This window comes from Nerophis lumbriciformis, linkage group LG10 (assembly GCF_033978685.3).
Source record: "Nerophis lumbriciformis linkage group LG10, RoL_Nlum_v2.1, whole genome shotgun sequence".
Taxonomy (NCBI): Eukaryota; Metazoa; Chordata; class Actinopteri; order Syngnathiformes; family Syngnathidae; genus Nerophis; species Nerophis lumbriciformis.
Window position 1 is genome coordinate 13218721 of NC_084557.2, and position 18768 is coordinate 13237488.

The 18768-nt window shown below is 39.0% G+C and overlaps 1 protein-coding gene across 4 annotated transcripts in view; it reads right to left on the reverse strand.

The window, feature by feature from the left end:
• The window catches only part of elmo3 (engulfment and cell motility 3), a 47203-nt gene that overhangs the window by 3936 nt on the left and 24499 nt on the right, over positions 1–18768 (reverse strand). For 3 of the 4 annotated variants that reach the window (XM_061970227.2, XM_061970226.2, XM_061970228.2), the window contains 14 exons: positions 16564–16614; positions 16190–16359; positions 15496–15595; positions 15262–15413; positions 15091–15169; positions 13643–13693; positions 13453–13575; positions 11349–11471; positions 11149–11253; positions 10963–11071; positions 10734–10870; positions 2440–2603; positions 1236–1348; positions 1063–1167 (listed from right to left, as the gene is read on the reverse strand). In XM_061970227.2, coding sequence (XP_061826211.1) covers positions 1063–1167; positions 1236–1348; positions 2440–2603; positions 10734–10870; positions 10963–11071; positions 11149–11253; positions 11349–11471; positions 13453–13575; positions 13643–13693; positions 15091–15169; positions 15262–15413; positions 15496–15595; positions 16190–16359; positions 16564–16614 — 1582 coding nt within the window. Of the gene's footprint in view, positions 1–1062; positions 1168–1235; positions 1349–2439; positions 2604–5512; positions 5670–10733; positions 10871–10962; positions 11072–11148; positions 11254–11348; positions 11472–13452; positions 13576–13642; positions 13694–15090; positions 15170–15261; positions 15414–15495; positions 15596–16189; positions 16360–16563; positions 16615–18768 lie in introns of those variants that run through there. The other variant, XM_061970229.2, reaches the window with a different exon arrangement.

The following is an 18768-nucleotide window of genomic DNA, read 5'->3' on the forward strand; positions in this document are numbered from 1 at the left end:
CTGTCCTTTACAAGTCAAAGCAGAGAAAAGAAATCATCAAATGTGCGGTAGAGCGACTAAAGAACCGGAGTGTCGTGCACTTAAAGCGACGCCATGCAAAATCTGCTCTTTCCTGGTCCAAACACGTCCTCATTTCTCCTGATCAACTGTTTGCTTAGTCTCCACCAACACAACGCTGACTTGTTTTTTCTTGAATATTGAACAAGCATATTGGTTTTTTAGTACATACAATAGGAAGGGGATTTGTCACAGTTTACCTGACACAGCGTGGCGCAGTGGAAGAGTGGCCGTGCGCGACCCGAGTCATACCAAAGACTATAAAAATGGGAGCCATTACCTCCCTGTTTGGCACTCAGCATCAAGGGTTGGAATTGGGGGTTAAATCACCAAAAATTATTCCCGAGCGCGGCCACCGCTGCTGCTCACTTCTCCCCTCACCTCCCAGGGGGTGATCAAGGGTGATGGGTCAAATGCAGAGAATAATTTCGCCACACCTAGTGTGTGTGTGACAATCATTGGTACTTTAACTTTAAACTTTTTCCAAAAGACAATATAGAATGTGAGATATAACAGGATCATGCATACATTTATCATTTGTTTTCAAAACGTTTACAAAAAAGTGGGACCCCATTTTTATGACTTGATGGGGTCCCTGGGACCCCATTTTGAAAATTCCTAGCGCCAACACTGATGGAGTATTGGTGCGTGCAAAACAGCAGTAGGCGGCTGTGGCCTGCGGGCCGATTCTAATACTAATCAAATATCATCCCGGGGGCCATAGATCATTCATTCGCGGGCCAGATCTGGCCCACGGCCCTTGACTTTGATACAAAGGCAGTAGAGTGTTAAATATCTTTAAATGTGTTTTGTGGCAGTTCCAACATAGACCACAATGTCAGTTGCTATGTAGAGTGGCGCTTTCCGTCATTTTCAGCAGACCGCATTGCAAAATGATTAACCCTTCCCCTCACGCGAGACCCACCCAGGAATAGGGCCGTACGGAACCTTTCCCTGCTGACACACTGCTGTCCATCCATGCCCTCCAACAAAGACGACACTCACTCTTCTCCTGCAGGCTCTCAATGGGGGGGGTTTCCGCGTCGTCCTCCACGTCTCCGTAGTGCAGCATCTTGTGATTGGGTGACAAGCGGCAGTACCACAGTTTGTCTGAAGGGGAAAGCACAAGCCAGGAAGTTGGTAAGCCACATTTCCCGCGTGGATCTAAGAGCGCTCACCTTGTCTGCGCCGGCTGCTGATCTTCCTGAACATGGTTCCTTGGCACAGCCGGTGGAGTCTTTGTTGGCGGATCAACTCCAGCAGCTCGGGCTTTAGACGCTCTTTCAGTTCCCTGGCACACCAAAACAAGAAGTGTTACAAATAGAGACGTCCGATATTGTGACACCTGGTGGTCACAATAATTCATGACATTAAGGTCATGATGCAGTAAATTGAATTATGCGGACACGTTTGTTGCTGGACACTTTCTAATACGCTTCTGCCTGGGAGACTTTGTATGTGTAAGTAATGTGCAACTATAACTATTTGATACTTGTTATATTGACAAATGTGGTGTTTTAGACTGCAGTATTGTAGTGTAGCTGCTAGCTGCTAGTAGCCTTTAGCCAATCATGTTTACCTTCTGTAAATGACTGGACTAAAATAGAAGAAAAGACCAAACTCGTGTGTTTATTGGAGGACATTTAGATGTTAAGTGGCTGTCCACCTTCAAGACTTTGCACAAGTGAACACGCTGCTTGTATCAGAGATTGAACATGCACGACGGTATCATCTGTTTTTGCCAACATCAGACAAATCAACATACCTCTACTACAGGTAGCACCAAATATATAATGGAGGTCCAAATGTATTTTTTGGAGGGCCGCAACAGATAAATGAATGTACAGTACAGGCCAAAAGTTTGGACACACCTTCTCATTCAATGTGTTTTCTTTATTTTCATGACTATTTACATTGTAGATTGTCACATCAAAACTATGAATGAACACATGAGGAGTTATGTACTTAACAAAAAAAAGGTGAAATAACTGAAAACATGTTTTATATTCTAGTTTCTTCAAAATAGCCGCCCTTTGCTCTGATTACTGCTTTGCACACTCTTGGCATTCTCTCGATGAGCTTCAAGAGGTAGTCACCTGAAATGGTTTTCATTTCATGGGTGTCATAGTTTCGATGCTTTCATCTTGATGCCTACATCAACAATGTAAATAGTCATGAAAATAAAGAAAATGCATTGAATGAGGAGAAGGTGTGTCCAAACTTTTGGCCTGTACTGTATGTAAATAGTTTTTTGTCATACCTAAAATTTACAAAATATTACAAATAACAGCGCAGGTCAAAGGATGTCTACGTCTGACACAGACCTACAGTACGCCATAACGTGCAAACGTCCCGCATTCGCCATCTTGGCGGTGTACTCACAGTACGGGCGCCGCCAGCGTCTCTTCCTGGTGCAATCGTTCCGTCTGTCTCAGTTTGAGGATCTCGCTGTAGTTCAGAGCGTTGACTTTGTTCTTGAAGAGGTCCAGAGAGGTGGGCTTGGTGGACAGTGTGCGCGTGATCTGCTCCCTCACCACCTGCATGACCTGTGCGAAAACCACAACACGTCTTGTGAAGAAGGAGCGAAGGATGCTGCGGTGAACTTGTATCCGTGACATCGTCTTGTGTCACTTGCAAATCTTTGGTTTCAGATTAGACACAAACAAAATGTCAATTACTGTACATTCGGTATGTGATGGGAAACATTTATGTATCCTTGCACTGTTGTTACAGGCTGCACTATTTCTCTGAAAAGCACATTCTGACCAGAGAATGACCTTGTCCGCATTGACTCACTGAAAGTACCTCTTCTCCCATCTCGTTGCTCATTTAAAGGGGAACATTATCACCAGACCTATGTAAGCGTCAATATATACCTTGATGTTGCAGAAAAAAGACCATATATTTTTTTAACCGATTTCCGAACTCTAAATGGGTGAATTTTGGCGAATTAAACGCCTTTCTATTATTCGCTCTCAGAGCAATGACGTCACGTTGTGACGTCACATCGGGAAGCAATCCGCCATTTTCTCAAACACCGAGTCAAATCAGCTCTGTTATTTTCCGTTTTTCCGACTGTTTTCCGTACCTTGGAGACATCATGCCTCGTCGGTGTGTTGTCGGAGGGTGTAACAACACGAACAGGGACGGATTCAAGTTGCACCAGTGGCCCAAAGATGCGAAAGTGGCAAGAAATTGGACGTTTGTTCCGCACACTTTACCGACGAAAGCTATGCTACGACAGAGATGGCAAGAATGTGTGGATATCCTGCGACACTCAAAGCAGATGCATTTCCAACGATAAAGTCAAAAAAATCTGCCGCCAGACCCCCATTGAATCTGCCGGAGTGTGTGAGCAATTCAGGGACAAAGGACCTCGGTAGCACGGCAAGCAATGGCGGCAGTTTGTTCCCGCAGACGAGCGAGCTAAACCCCCCTGGATGTCTTGGCTCACACCGTCCCGAAGATGATCAAGAGAAGAATATCGACCCTAGCTTCCCTGGCCTGCTGACATGAGGGTATGTCTACAGAATATATTAATTGATGAAAATTGGGCTGTCTGCATTCTCAAAGTGCATGTTGTTGCCAAATGTATTTCATATGCTGTAAACCTAGTTCATAGTTGTTAGTTTCCTTTAATGCCAAAGAAACACATACCAATCGTTGGTTAGAAGGCGATCGCCGAATTCGTCCTCGCTTTCTCCCGTGTCGCTGGCTGTCGTGTCGTTTTCGTCGGTTTCGCTTGCATACGGTTCAAACCGATATGGCTCAATAGCTTCAGTTTCTTCTTCAATTTCGTTTTCGCTACCTGCCTCCACACTACAACCATCCGTTTCAATACATTCGTAATCTGTTGAATCGCTTAAGCCGCTGAAATCCGAGTCTGAATCCGAGCTAATGTCGCTTTAGCTTGCTGTTCTTTCCGCCATGTTTGTTTGTGTTGGCTTCACTATGTGACGTCACAGGAAAATGGACGGGTGTTTATAACGAAAATTAAAATCAGGCACTTTGAAGCTTTTTTTAGGGATATTGCGTGATGGGTAAAATTTTGAAAAAAACTTCGAAAAATATAATAAGCCTATGGGAACTGATTTTTAATGGTTTTAACCATTCTGAAATTGTGATAATGTTCCCCTTTAACATTGCACCATTGCATTTTTTGCTCTTGCCCCCCTCCAAACTGAACCTACTCCCGCCCCCTTGCATTCAGTGTATAAAGAACAACACATCTCTCTTCCTATTGCACACTCCTTACATACTTTGCTATGATGTGACTTCTGCCTTTTGAGATGCTTGGTAAATGGGTTATACTTGTATAGCGCTTTTCTACTTTCAAGGTACTCAAAGCGCTTTGACACTATTTCCACATTCACCCATTCACACACTGATGGCGGGAGCTGCCATGCAAGGCCCTAACCACGACCCATCAGGAGCAAGGGTGAAGTGTCTTGCTCAAGGATACAACAGATGTGACGAAGTTGGTAGTAGGTGGGGATCCAACCAGGAACCCTCAGGTTGCTGGCACGGCCACTCTCCCAACTGCGCCAGGCCGTACCCTAAAAAAAATCTAAAAAAGACAATTTTGTTGGACTACTTAAAACAATTTCCAATACAGGCACGTGATCAAATCCTCCCTGGTAGGCCACACCCCTTCATGCTCATCCATTCACTACTTCTTTGATCTGTTGTAATTCAGCTGGTACACCCCCGCCCCCGGCAATTTCCTCTCAACAGCACGCCATCAATGACACGTGGCGTCTTTATTAACCTACTTCAGTCATTGATCACGCAGAATTAGAACGATCAATGCCTCCTTTCAAAGGTTAAAACCCCCCCATAAAATGACAATGAATATTGACAGAAGGTCCACAGTGTGTGGTTTCCCCATCTCATGTACAAGGTTTTATATTTAATACAGATTCAGTCATTTTTTTTTAGTCTGACTTCCTGTTCCTGCACTTGCATGTGTGTAACTTAAAACAAATAATAATTTTTGATCCCCGTGAAATCTGCCTAGCAACAACTTTAAGGTGCTAACGTCTTCTTAATTTGCCATAGGAAGATTTTGAATAGAAGCAAACACGAAAACACCACCACCCATGTTTGTGTTGACATAAAATAAACACTGCATTGTAAAGTATAAAATTGCTCTCAGTATCAGTTTCTAGGCTGCAAATAGAATGTTTGTATAAATCCATCAGCTGGCAGCATTCAGCCTGCACTTGCTCCACTCTGCTGACAAATTATACTGATTGTCGTTACATTGCACACACGAAGCAGGCACCTGAACGCAAAAACTCAGGTTGCAGTTAACCCATCAGGCAGCGGGTTAATCAACTTCCCGCTGTAACCCTCCAAAAGAAAATACCTTCATAACAAACTCCTGTAAGAATACGTCAACCATCAAGTCAGTTTTGACGTAAAAATGAAAGTTAATCAAGCAAATCAACCTTACCTCCATTTTGAGCAAATATTTCAATTCCCAGTGTGAGGCGGTAAGAGAGGCAACGATCACCTACGTGACAGTAGCAGAGGTGGCTGTCTGTTTTGTAAACAAACGCCCTGACACTCACACACACCCCTAACGCCCTCCACCCCCTCCCCAGACAACCTGTCAGCCAATCGGAGCCATGAATGGCAGCTGTCTCAGAACCCTTCAGCATGTGCATGAACGTTCACACGCGTGTGCGTCTGGGGGAGCACCGTCGGTCTTCGCTCGTTTAGCGACAGCTTCAAACCTGCATAACAAACAGTGCATTTAAGTTGCTATGGTAACCGCTATGTCACGCTGGTATCAATATATACTTGCTATACACGGACGTCACTGGAAATATGTCAGCTAAAGGCTCAATTAGGGGAAAACAGTAAACAATTCAGACCGCAAGCACTTAAAAACACAAAAAAAACATCCTAAGACTAACATAGATCATTCATAATTCCATTAAACTAATGCTGCAAACTTAGAAGGAATAATAAGTTGTTTTTTTCAAACAGTGTGCTAGTGGTAAAGTATCATTCCTCTACTGCTAAAACTCAAAGAATAAGAACCTTTGTTTACTTTTACTTAGTTATTCCACAGACTCGATGCTAAGGATATAAAATGTATAATTAGGCTTACATTATGAAAATTAACTGTAAAATATATATTTTTAGATTGTAAAAAACTGTCCTGCACATTGATCTGATCGTTTTTTCATAGTTTTTTTAATTAAATGAATTGAAACTATCTTGAACATAGGAAAAATAAAAAATGTTGTTTGTCCCCACTCCTTAAAATTTGATTTTACCATGAAATATAATCCTTTAAATCAGAAAAGTAGATTTTTTTTGTACATATTTCTATTACTCCTTACCCCAACTATACAATACAAGTCACACTTTAGTCATGTCCCTGGGTTTTCACACAGTACTGTTCAGGAGCGTCGAAGTGGAGGGATAAGTGGGGAGATTGTACCAAGGCCCAAAGCACAGTGGGGACCATGGCTTCTGTAAAGTTTTTTATGTCATTTAAATATGTAACTTATAAAAATACAACAACGTCATAAATGATAACCTACAAATAAAATAGCCAGGAAAGTTCATTAATAAGGTTGCTTGAATCAAATTAAGAATGTCCAACTACACCCCCTGTCAAAAATGCAAAATGGTTCGTTCAGAGCAAACTTAACGAACTAAACAAACACTTAACTCAACACGGGCACCATAATGTCATTAAAGCTCACCTTTAAGAATTCACACACAGCACAAACATTTTAGGAAAAGAATGAGGTGATAGAAAACAGATAAAAAATATAAAAATCTATCGGTGGCAGCATAGAAAAAAGGGATGTATAATTTTTATTTTTCACATAATTGTGGTGCGTTTAAAGACCCCCTTGATTAAAGCTAGAAACAGAGGTGTCACTAGTTTTTGAAGATGGGGGAGACTTTATCCCAAAGAAATGCGCTAATAATAATATAATCATAAAAATAATTAAGTATTATTTTATATGATTTGTATTATCCACTGATATGTATATCCGCTAATCTCTGCTTTAGACTCTGAATCATATTCTGGCGACTTTATATTTAATTTGTTGGCATTTTAAAAAATAAACAAAACCAAATTATTTAGGAGGTCTATCTAGGTATGTTAAAATAAGAGTTTAAATATTTTTAAAATATTTGAATTGCTTTTTTTTCTCATATCTTAAAAAGCTGGTTTTGAACAAATCCATGCACTAATTAGATTTGTAGTGCATGTAAACATACCAAATGTGTGTGTATGGCATGGCGAAGTTGGGTTTTGAGTGGATAGGGTGCCACTCAGGAATTTGGTGCTACACCCCTGGTTACCTTAAAAAATTATCACCTCTGAAAAATGTGGAATATTCCACAAGTCATATTTACTGAAGACCATGGAAAAACCAAAAGTAAGGATATACCGGTACTTATATTTATCCCACCATTGGGAAATGATCACTCATTTATTTTTCCGTGTATTCCATGACATGTGACTATGACTGGACGGGGTTCAAATCTCAGCCCAATTATATTCATACTATTTGTTTATTTTTAGGAATCACTGTAATGTGCTGAGTACCGACATGCTGTCAGCATGAATGTCCTGTGGCAATATTTCATGTGTTTAAAAGTCAAAGACCCTTTATTTGCTAATTCTATGCTAAAAACTCACTCCAGTGACTTTCAGTTCCTCAAATGAGTCATATTTGGCTTAGAAACCTTTTACAAAAAATGAATAAAAGTTGCCTGGGATGGCCCAAAACACAGTCTGAGTAGTTTTTAATCAGATTTTTTAAATCAGATTTAGAGTTGAACATTTACAGCAACCATTAAAGTCTTCCTTTCAATTTGATACGAAGAAAAACACAATTTTACTTTGGATATGACTTTGTCTAGCGAGCCTCTTAAGCCCAGGGTTGACGAGGTTAATCATTTAAATGCGCATATTTGTGTCTCACATTTGGACCCAACTCGTCAAAAAATTTACAATAAAGCATGTAATACACAATCAATTATTTTGAGGTAAAATTGAACAATATCTTTTACATCTTCCTCCTTGATGTATACACATACCGGTAAGTAAAATATCTGATTATGTGCTGCAGTTTGAATATTTCTTTTAATTGACACATTATTTGTATACATTAATTTATCATGTTCCTCCTCATTCCTCACTGAACACAAATGCCATATTAAAGCCCTCTAAGACACACTTTGCACATGTAATTGTGAGTATTAATGTTTAAAAAAATGTCAATTGAGTAAAAGTGGGTCGCGACTTAATTACCGTCAATGTCATACTGTGAGTCCCAGGTTGAGACCATTTGGGAACTCCTGCATTGAATAATAACAATAGTAAAAAGTCAATTAAATGTAGTATCTTCCTGCAGTGTTGTGCCCTCATACATGATTGTGTGAAATTCCCTCTCTTGTTGTGTAATTACTGCTGACGCTATGAACGCTTTGTTTCCCTTATTTCCTTCTCCCCCTGTTTCTGCCGCCCTGCACGCTTTCTCTCTTTGTTCACCCAACGTCCCTTTGTGCTCGCCCCAAAGCACCCTGGGTAGGGAGTTGAAAAAACAAAAGGCCAGATCTCGGGCCTTGGGCTCCGGACACTGGCCCCAGCTCCGTACAAGGTCAAGAGGTCGCTGGGTTTTATGGCCATCAAGGGAGCGCTTGGTGGGAAAGTATGGCTGTGGGTGATGTGGACATGCAGAGGGGGACAATAGCACGGCCGCTTTGCCTTTGAGGACGATCTGAACAGACAGATGATCAATATCCCTTGTAGACAAGCTCCTGCTGCTCAACACTTGGCTCTAACGTTCACCATTGTGCAAGCATGACAATCACTGTGTGGTCTACCCTGCATGTCGGTGAGGGACCACGGTTAGCGTTAAAATGAGGTTGTACAAATTTGTTAAGCTCAAAATTATTTAGCTTAAAGGCTACGATGAATTTTGTCTTTTCTAACTAATAAATGTAACAATGTTGGATACGCGTGTTAAACAATGCCAAAGAGGAAAAGCAAAGAGGAGCTCCTCCCCCTCTGTGTCAGGCTATAAGAAAACACGGGAAAAGTTAGGATAAAGTAATATTTTCATATAATCTTGGCATGTGTGTTATAACACCGCCGTGCGACATGCTGTGAAAGAAATGCTAAAAACAGCTTTTTTTTAATGCGCAGTCTGAATCAATCGGCGAGTGTGCAGGTGTCCCTAATAATGAATCTATGAAAAGTTTATGAAGTCTATTTTCCACCGTGTCTGGAAAACATTTCCAAAAAGATAAATCATTCATTTGCAATCGGGGAATGCTTGCAGACAGTCGCCATTTTGCAGGCAGACTCAAAACACTGTCAACGTGGAGCCATATCTACGCAAAAATTACACTAACTCTTTTAGATCATCGGAGGTCCCCTTTAAATTATTTACAACACAATTTCGGACTCTGGTCCACCTTCATTTTTTTCAGAACCCCCAAAAATAAGTAAACGATTGAAATGTAATTAATCCAGCGGTGCTCAAACGCGAGACATTTTTGGCCCAAAGCTTGTTGTTTTTTATTGACATAGGCTAAAAAAACAATTTATTGAGATATATTATTGGATTTGCAAAATGTGTCACCTATTACACAAAGCTAAAATGTTAATGTTTTGTTCAGATAGCTTACTGACTTACATTAGATTGAGTTTAGCATCTTTAATGCACAAAATGTGTCATATCACTAATGAAAGATACACACTATACAGTACAGGCCTAAAGTTTGGACACACCTTCTCCTCATTTAATGCGTTTTCTTTATTTTCATGAAGATTTACATTGTAGATTGTCACTGAAGGCATCACAACTATGAATGAACACATGTGGAGTTATGTACTTAACAAAAAAAGGTGAAATAACTGAAAACATGTTTTATATTCTAGTTTCTTCAAAATAGCCACCATTTGCTCTGATTACTGCTTTGCACACTTTTGGCATTCTCTCGATGAGCTTCAAGCACACCTGTAAAGTGAAAACCATTTCAGGCGACTACCTCTTGAAGCTCATCAAGAGAATGCCAAGAGTGTGCAAAGCAGTAATCAAAGCAAATGGTGGCTATTTTGAAGAAACTAGAATATAAAACATGTTTTCAGTTGTTTCACCTTTTTTTGTTAAGTACATAACTCCACATGTGTTCATTCATAGTTTTGATGCCTTCAGTGACAATCTACAATGTAAATACCGGTAGTCATGAAAATAAAGAAAACGCATTGAATGAGAAGGTGTGTCCAAACTTTTGGCCTGTACTGTATGTCATTTTTTTGTAATAAAAGATCAATTAAATGTGTTGAATGTTTGCAGTGCAATACCTCTTGAAGCTCATCAAGAGAATGCCAAGAGTGTACAAAGCAGTAATCAAAGCAAATGGTGGCTATTTTGAAGAAACTAGAATATAAAACATGTTTTCAGTTATTTCACCTTTTTTTGGTTAAGTACATAACTCCACATGTGTTCATTCATAGTTTTGATACCTTCAGTGACAATCTACAATGTAAATAGTCATGGAAATAACGAAAACGCATTGAATGAGAAGATGTGTCCAAACTTTTGGCCTGTACTGTATGTCGTTTGTTTTGCAATAAAAGATCAATTAAATGTGTTGAATGTTTGCAGTGCAAAATTAGCCTACTGCACCTTGTCAAAGTCCTCCTGTGTGGCTCTCATCTCCTTCCAGGTTTTGTTGAGCAGCTGGATGCAGACACAAAAGAGCTCCTCCAGGAGTCGGTCCTGACTGAAGAAGATGGGGTGGTAGTCGGATCCTGTCTCTGAGGCTGTGAGAATAAAGCAAAAAAAATAATGGACAACTGGTTATGGAGATGATTTGTCTACACTGAAAGTTCAGAGGAACTGATGGCTGACTCACGGGGCTCTCCGATACGGAGGATTTCACACAAGATTAAAGTAAGCTGGATGCTACTCCGAGCGAACGGACACTCGTGCTTGTCCTCCCTGCTGCTGTTCTCCAGAACAAACTGTCAAGAAAGTGGAAGGTAGAAAAAAAATCGTAGAATTAGTTTTAAATTGCGTAAAAACCTAAAATCATGCTTACCCTGCTGTATGCATCGGGATTGCGAGTAGCAAAATATAACATGGTGTCCAAAGCTAAAAGGCCAGGAGGCGTTCGTATCAAGTCCTGACCAGGGTTGCTATTGTTCTTGAAAAATAAAAAAAAGTCAAAGACATTTAGAATAATAGAAAAACTATATAATACAACAGTTAAAATACCATGTCGATACTAAAGCAACTTACAGAGAAGCCCAACTTCTTGAACTCTTTGGCGCAGAGAGAACGTCGTCTCTCGTTGTTCAGGCTGTTTTCACTCTCCGTCTCAAAGGCGGTCTGCCGCAGAATGTGAAGGTTGTCTCTCTGCTCCTGCATGAATACAACATGCATGCGTTTTGAGTGACCTCCAATCTAACCTCATGTAAACAATACAAGACTTGAAATGTCAAGTCATGAGGAGGAAATTGCTTACATTCAATCTAAGCTTTATTGTGTTCTATCAGACATTTGGTCATAAGCGTTACAAATTAATGCTTAGCTTTGCATATTTTGTAATTATAACTATCGAGGTTGTACACCCACTATAATACATACAGAATTTCACAAAAGTAAGTAAACCCATGACAATATAACTAAAATCTTATTATATATTTTTAAAGTACACATAAGCATCCAGATGACCGAGATTTCACTAAAAGTTCTCTATGTATTTATTCCTCTTGAAAATGAATCTGGCAGTCATTTTCCAGAATATTCATTGTTTTTTCAGTACCGGTAATCAATATATAACTGTCTGTACCTTTCTTATCGCCAAAGTCAATATGTCGCCCCCTCTTGGCGTGACGTCAGCTACAGAACTGAAGCCCATTGCCCGTCATAGACAGTTTGTATAAAAGCATGTACAACTATTATTTTGATCATTTAGTTGCATGTTTGTCACCCTGGTCCACGATTACTTTAAAAGTGGTAAGGTTAACAATGTGAGCAAAAAAGAAATACAAAGGAATCGCCATTTACAGACTTCCCTGCTCTTCCATAGACACCATAGCCTGTGTTTCCTCATGCTGTTTCAGCATTTAATCAAGCAATATGAGGGAAACATCAGTAGAAGAGGACACAAAACAGAATACTAGCGATGTCCATACTTTCCTCATATTCTTATCATTTGGAAATGTATGCAGGCCGACCCCTTCTTGAGTTGTATTGCTACCACCTGCAACAATGCAACTGGCAGCCATATTTGATAGTTCCTTGAAATTCTGCATGGAAATATTGTGATTCCTGATGGAGATACTACCAAAACACATACTATGCAATATGAAACTACCTCTAGTCTCCTGTAGGTGACATCAGCAGGCTGATGAAGTCCCGCCTACATTTTGGAACCAAAAGTGTGCGTTCCAAAACGTCCTGAAACTTGTTCGAAAACAAGCCTAAAATCACTACTATTTTTAGGGGGAATTTTACCTGTAGAAACATTTTAGATCCAGAACTATAAAATAAGTGCCAATGTTGTCAGCATTTGAGAGATCACAGTGCAACCTCGGTTCTCATTCGTATGCCATTTCAAAAGGACAAAAATCGAAGCAATTTTCCTGATTAGGAAGTACCGGTAATGTAAATCCAATGAATCCTATAACAGACAACCAAAAATACAAACATCTTTTAGAGATAGTTTACATGCAGAAAACAATGTGAAATTCACATTCATTATGAACTAAATGGATGATTAAACATTTAGCATAATTTTTACACTGAAGATTCTTTTAGGTAAAGAGGGCGATGAACAGAGCGGGTGGAAAGGAGGAAAAAGTCACACAGATGACACATCCGTACGTTCTTTCTTGAGTTCAATAATGCTTCCCACCTTCTTTATCAAACTGCTGGCACTTGCAACTATCTTTTGCTCCCCAGAAACTGGAAATGGTGCGGTACCATGTTGTAATTGTATGGATGTTCGAAATAAACTCAAACCATAACTATAACCATGGTGGATTATTTTGCAGTCATATTAGTAAATACAGTGCAACGACTACAGGATAACAGACTAATTTGTATCTCGCAATGCTTGGCAGTATAATAACGGAGATGGTACATGAAAACCAGGGGAAAAATATTTGTTGAAAATCAAAATACAAAACGGGGCCCAAAACAGAGGTAGTAAAAAAATGTGGGTATACTTTAGAGTAGTCAGTGTACATCTTGTTTAGCAGTATAGATCAACTGTCCTCTGAAATTCCAGTCTGGGCACAGTCAATATTGTCCACATACACAAGTTGTATTGTGGCAAAATTCTAAAAACTCTTGTCACTGCCCAAACCAAAGTGTACATATTGTGTATGTGTCTCACCTGGCTGTAACAGTCCAGCGGCATCCTCATTCGTGGCTCCAGGTGATTCAAAGTCACTGATTGTAGGACATAGAGGTAGTGGGCCATCTCGTCCTGGACTGAACCAGAACTGTGGATGATGTTCTATAACATAACATCATTAGCTTCATGTATGAAGTCATGTGATTACATATCTAAGAACATAATTTACCTTGTAAATGTACTGGCGGAGATTTTTCTTATTCATGTATGCAAACATTTCCTGGGGAAGAAAAAAAAAAGTTGCGATTGCAGGATTCTAACACTAGGTGGCGATAGATAGGTAGTAACATATCTAGAGGGTTAGACAGGATTAAACTTTGACTTCTGTGATGAAATCATGACTTGCTGGGAATTGAAGGGTGGATTTGTGAGGAAGTGTGCGTAATGAAGCGAGATGAGAGAGAATAGGGGACGGCAGTTGAATGGGGAAATTGTTCCCGTACAATGAAAGCAAACAGAGTTCGAGCAGAGGCACAGAAAGACTTGTCTGTCAATGCATGGCTGTCCAAAGTCAGGCTTATGTGATATTTTACAGAGAACATAAACATTACTTATGATAATTATAACATAATCATTTTTGTGCATTTATTGTGACATTACAAACAGTTGCTGTAAATAAAGATGTTCAGTATGTGGAGGAAAACCCTTAGTATTTTCAGGCTTTAAGAATGAATTTAAAAATAATGTTTAAAAAAGTAACATTAATAGATCATAGGTTAAGATATTTTCAAAATTTGGGCATTTTGGTGTCTAAAGTCTAATAAGGCGCCATTTTTAAATACGGCAGAAAAAGTTCAAATGCAAGATGTGAGCTGTTATTTGTTTAAATATACTTAGCATATATGGACCAACATTGGATTGTAGTTTAGCGTGTTGAAAAACAAAATTGAAAAATATCAATGTTGGTTGGCTGATTTCAACCTACATTTAAAACACTTCCTTGTGGTCTAGATCAGGGGTTCTTAACCTTTTTGACCTTGGGGCCCAACTTTTTCATGACAGAGGGGCAGTATATTAATATGAACACTAAATTAGTAATCTTACTCTTGATTTTAATCCTATTAAATAAATATATATACATAACCTACTTGCAGTTTAACTTTGTTAAACGATATGAAAGCATGTGTTAATCACAAAGATTATTATCAAGACTTAGGTCAGGCTGATTCTAATAAAATTTTTTGCAAAAGAAGAAACTCATAAAAACTGATGAAAAATATTACATACCCAGTGCTAAAATTAATAAACTAAATAGATAATAAATAATAATAATACATGTTTCCTAAATATACCATCAATAACATTAAAGTACAAATGGGGGCGGTGTGGCTGGGTTTATATGGCATAGGTTATAAATAGTATAGGTTAAAAAATGGATTATAAATAAAATGGAATAAATAGTAAAATATAATAAATTGTGATCCTGTAGTGCAAATAGATAGTACAATTACTGACAGCAAACCAAACCAAATAAAAGGCCAGTTCAGCCCAGTTGGTACACATGTGCATTTTGTCAGAACTCCAATTCATTCGCACAACAGTGCTTTGACTGGCGAAAATAAGCACCCTTCACCTTAAGTTATACATACTGTACAGCACTTTCAATCAAGTCGGTACCTGTCTGTCCGCATCCCCTGCTGTTTGCAGCAGAGCCATGAGTAGAGCCATTGCTTTGGTCTGGATCTGCTGATTGGTCCTATGAGACAGACACACGAAAGCTAAAAATTGTCAGAGTCACAATTAATAATTTAACAATTTGATAAAGTCAGTAAATCAGGGGTTACTCACGTCTGGAGGTGTGTGATTAGCCTCTCCATGGTAACCACTTGTTTGACCTGCAGGAAGAGGCTGTGGCTGCTTGGGACCATACTCTCCAGGATGTCTAAGCACACCTGCTGGATGGATGCATCTGCCACCTTGGTGTTGACAAAACTAGCGATCTAAACGCAGAGAGTGGGGCAAAAACAAGTTGGAAAAACTAATGTGTAAAATGCCTCAGAGAAAATTGGAAAACCACAGCACCTTCTCAATGAAGATTGATGAGAGATTTTCCCAAGAAACTATGCCATGATCCATCAGCTCCATAAAGGCTGTCAGCGTGTGAGTCATGATCAGAGCACCCCTAAACAATACAAACAAAGGGAACAAATATGCATAAGCACATTAAACCAAACATTGACTTTTTCTGTGGACACAATACAGTTAAAATGGGAATATTTCAGGTATTGTTGCAAATAATGATTAATTTATTGGTAAACCATGATTATTCTGATTATACATTTTAATCATTTGACAGTCCTTCAAATAATGAATCTCTGTGATGTATAGTGACAAGTGGATCAATTAAATACTCTTCTACTAGATGGCACAAAGTACATGATTAACCCTTAAAGCCACCCATTGCAACAGAATAAGTCATGGCACGCTTGTGTATGGTGAGATTTTTCAAAAGTAAAATACTCCATGTATGGCTCAGTTAAGTTTTGGAAACAGAGTCTTAGATACTAATTATTCCAGTAGCTGATACTAATTATTCCAGTAGCTGTTGTGAACATATTCTTAAACTCTTAAATCATTGTGTGTAAAAACATAATTCTATTAATTTCCAGAAAGGCGTGACACAATTGAATTTCTGTGGTTCAAAACCACCATATTTTGTTTCCCTTGTGCTCATACAGGTACAATAGTAAGTTGAGAACACACAGACAGCACTAACTCATTAGAATCTTCCACTATCTTGACCAGTAAGATGTGTCCGTCTCGGCTGATGAATTCTTGAGCGAAAGTCACGTCTGTGGCAACATTCGCCAGTTGCTTCAACGAATCACATCGCACGCCCAGGTCCAAGCTTTGGATGCCCTTTAACAAGTCCTCCGCACAGCGCCCCTGTGTTCCACCACAAGAATAAAACACATTCACAACATACCCCACAGTTTTCTCCTTTTCGAGAGGTTTAGACGACGTGGTGCTTTTGTGACGGTCAGCAGTGACACATCATAGTAGAAATTGCAATGGAGAGGCCACAGATGGCCACCAAAGGAATGTTGGAAGGTGGGAGGTGAAAGGGAGGGCTGGTGGATGCAAACTTACCGGGGCCTTGGTCAGACGCAGAATGCAACCATTCTTTATGTCCAAACGATTCTAGAACGCACAAATAAACACTTTGGTTAAGCACTTATGCAAAATGACACTACAAGTATATGGCCAAGATTGTTTATTACAACTAAATAATGGTTCTCTGCACTGATCTGAAAGTTTTTTTTAGCTTTTACAGGTTGGGATTCAAGAAGAAAAGCCCCCACACAGGTCCTTGAGGCCAGGAATGTTGTGTCTGTGTTGACTGACCTCCGTGACGGACCACGAAAATGATAATTGATAACTGACAACATGAATAAACGTATTCAGAAACCTGTGCAATAATCACTGCATACTAAAAATGGAAGCGGTCACTATAAAATATGTTTCTATTCATTACTCCTGAAATATTTTAGAAGGTCAGAGGTCACTGTTATGCAAGGGGGCCGTCTAGCTCACAATCTTTGTTCTAGGACCCATCCCACATGGATTCATGGACCTGCATAGGGAAATACGGTAGTCTAAAACAGAAAAGTCGTGTCCCCAAACTCTGCCTGTTGTATATTTTTCCATTGTTCATTTAAACATAGCCATGTAATAGAAGAACATGCAATTATTATGTCGTTAAAAATATAACTATTAAGTTGATTGGGTTATTTCATCGAGTTATGCAAGTCACAGGTTTTGCTAATTGAGGTGACAATGCAAGAGAGAAGTCTTCAAGGTTTCTAGAAAGAATGACACAGAATATAAATACTGCGCAATTACTATAGTACAGTGACAATCATGTGTAAGTGGATCTATGAGGTCTTGGGGGATTCATGAACTAAACATTGTCTCACTGGTTTTGTTTTTAAGAAAAAAAGCAAATGTGCATGCACTCTCTTTTTAATGTTGAGGTTGTGCAAGTTCTGAATGAAAATGGCTAAAAATAAAAGTTAGAGGCAAAAGCAGAGGCATTTCCTTGTGCTCTGACTTTTGACAGCTAACAAGCCAAATTTTTCACTCTCGCAGTTAGAATCTGTCTGTGTGGTAAAACGTTTCCTGACTTGGCATTGAGGCTTTAACTCTTACTCTACTCTTTTGTGGCTTTCTAACTAATTATAATGTACAGGCAGGTGTTAAATCAATGATAATAGTCAAAAGCCTTGATACTAAAGAATATGAGTTTGAATACATTAAGAATAATCACAGTTTAGTTTAGAAATGTATGCCTTCAAATTAAAACACAATGAAGCCATAGTTTGAGTCTTTACCTAATCCCATTTTAAATTAGACAATGTATCAGATACTACAAAAATATTATTTCACAGGTGTTTCTAAAGTTAGGATCAAGCATTCCAAAGATGAAAAGAAAGCTTCATGGCTTCCTGATACTTAATTAATGTTTTTGAAGACAGTTTTGTCGGGATTGTTTGGAAAATAAAGACTTCAAAAGATGAAACAGTAATTAGTTATTGTACACAATATTTCATTGGGTCAAGTGAGGTTTTGGTCAAAAGTTCATAGCTCAAGTTTTATTGCATAGCTTAAAACTAATGTGTCCATGCTAAACACATTTACAATCAACAATAAAGTCGTCCCTCGTTAGATTGAACTTCAAATCTCACAGTTTCACCACATCCCAGATTTAAAAAATGTTTTTATTTTTTTATTTTGCTTATCATTTATAATCCCTATGTGAGAAAAGAACACACAATATTCTTTTTTTTTTGTGTATTCTAAATTGGAAGAAAATCAAAAGAAACACTAGCAGTAGGTAGCTAATAGTAGAGCTAATGGGGGTTTGATCTAATCTGTCAATAAAGCGCTCTAAAAACATTCTAAAACCTCTAACAACATTTTATATACGTGCTGTAAGTATATATTTAATGTAGTGCCAACTTTTTGATGGACTTCATCTTCAACTCCTGCCTCATCAATAACACATGTTCACATTGTTGAGACTTGATTGCGAGTGATGTCAAAAGACAACAGATAAAATTAGCATCAGACATTTAGCGCAGCGCTTGAGAGGGCTACCTTTAACTGCTATAAATTAGCATCTATCAGCAACTGTCCAGTCAAAGTGGAGATGAACTCTTTCGATGTACTTTATCTTCAACATCAATAATAATGCTTTGACATGATTGAAGCAGAATGACAATCCAGACACACAAAGCTAAAATGGAATGATAACGTCTGGATGCATCTCAAACTGTCAAGTTGACCAAAAGGGTC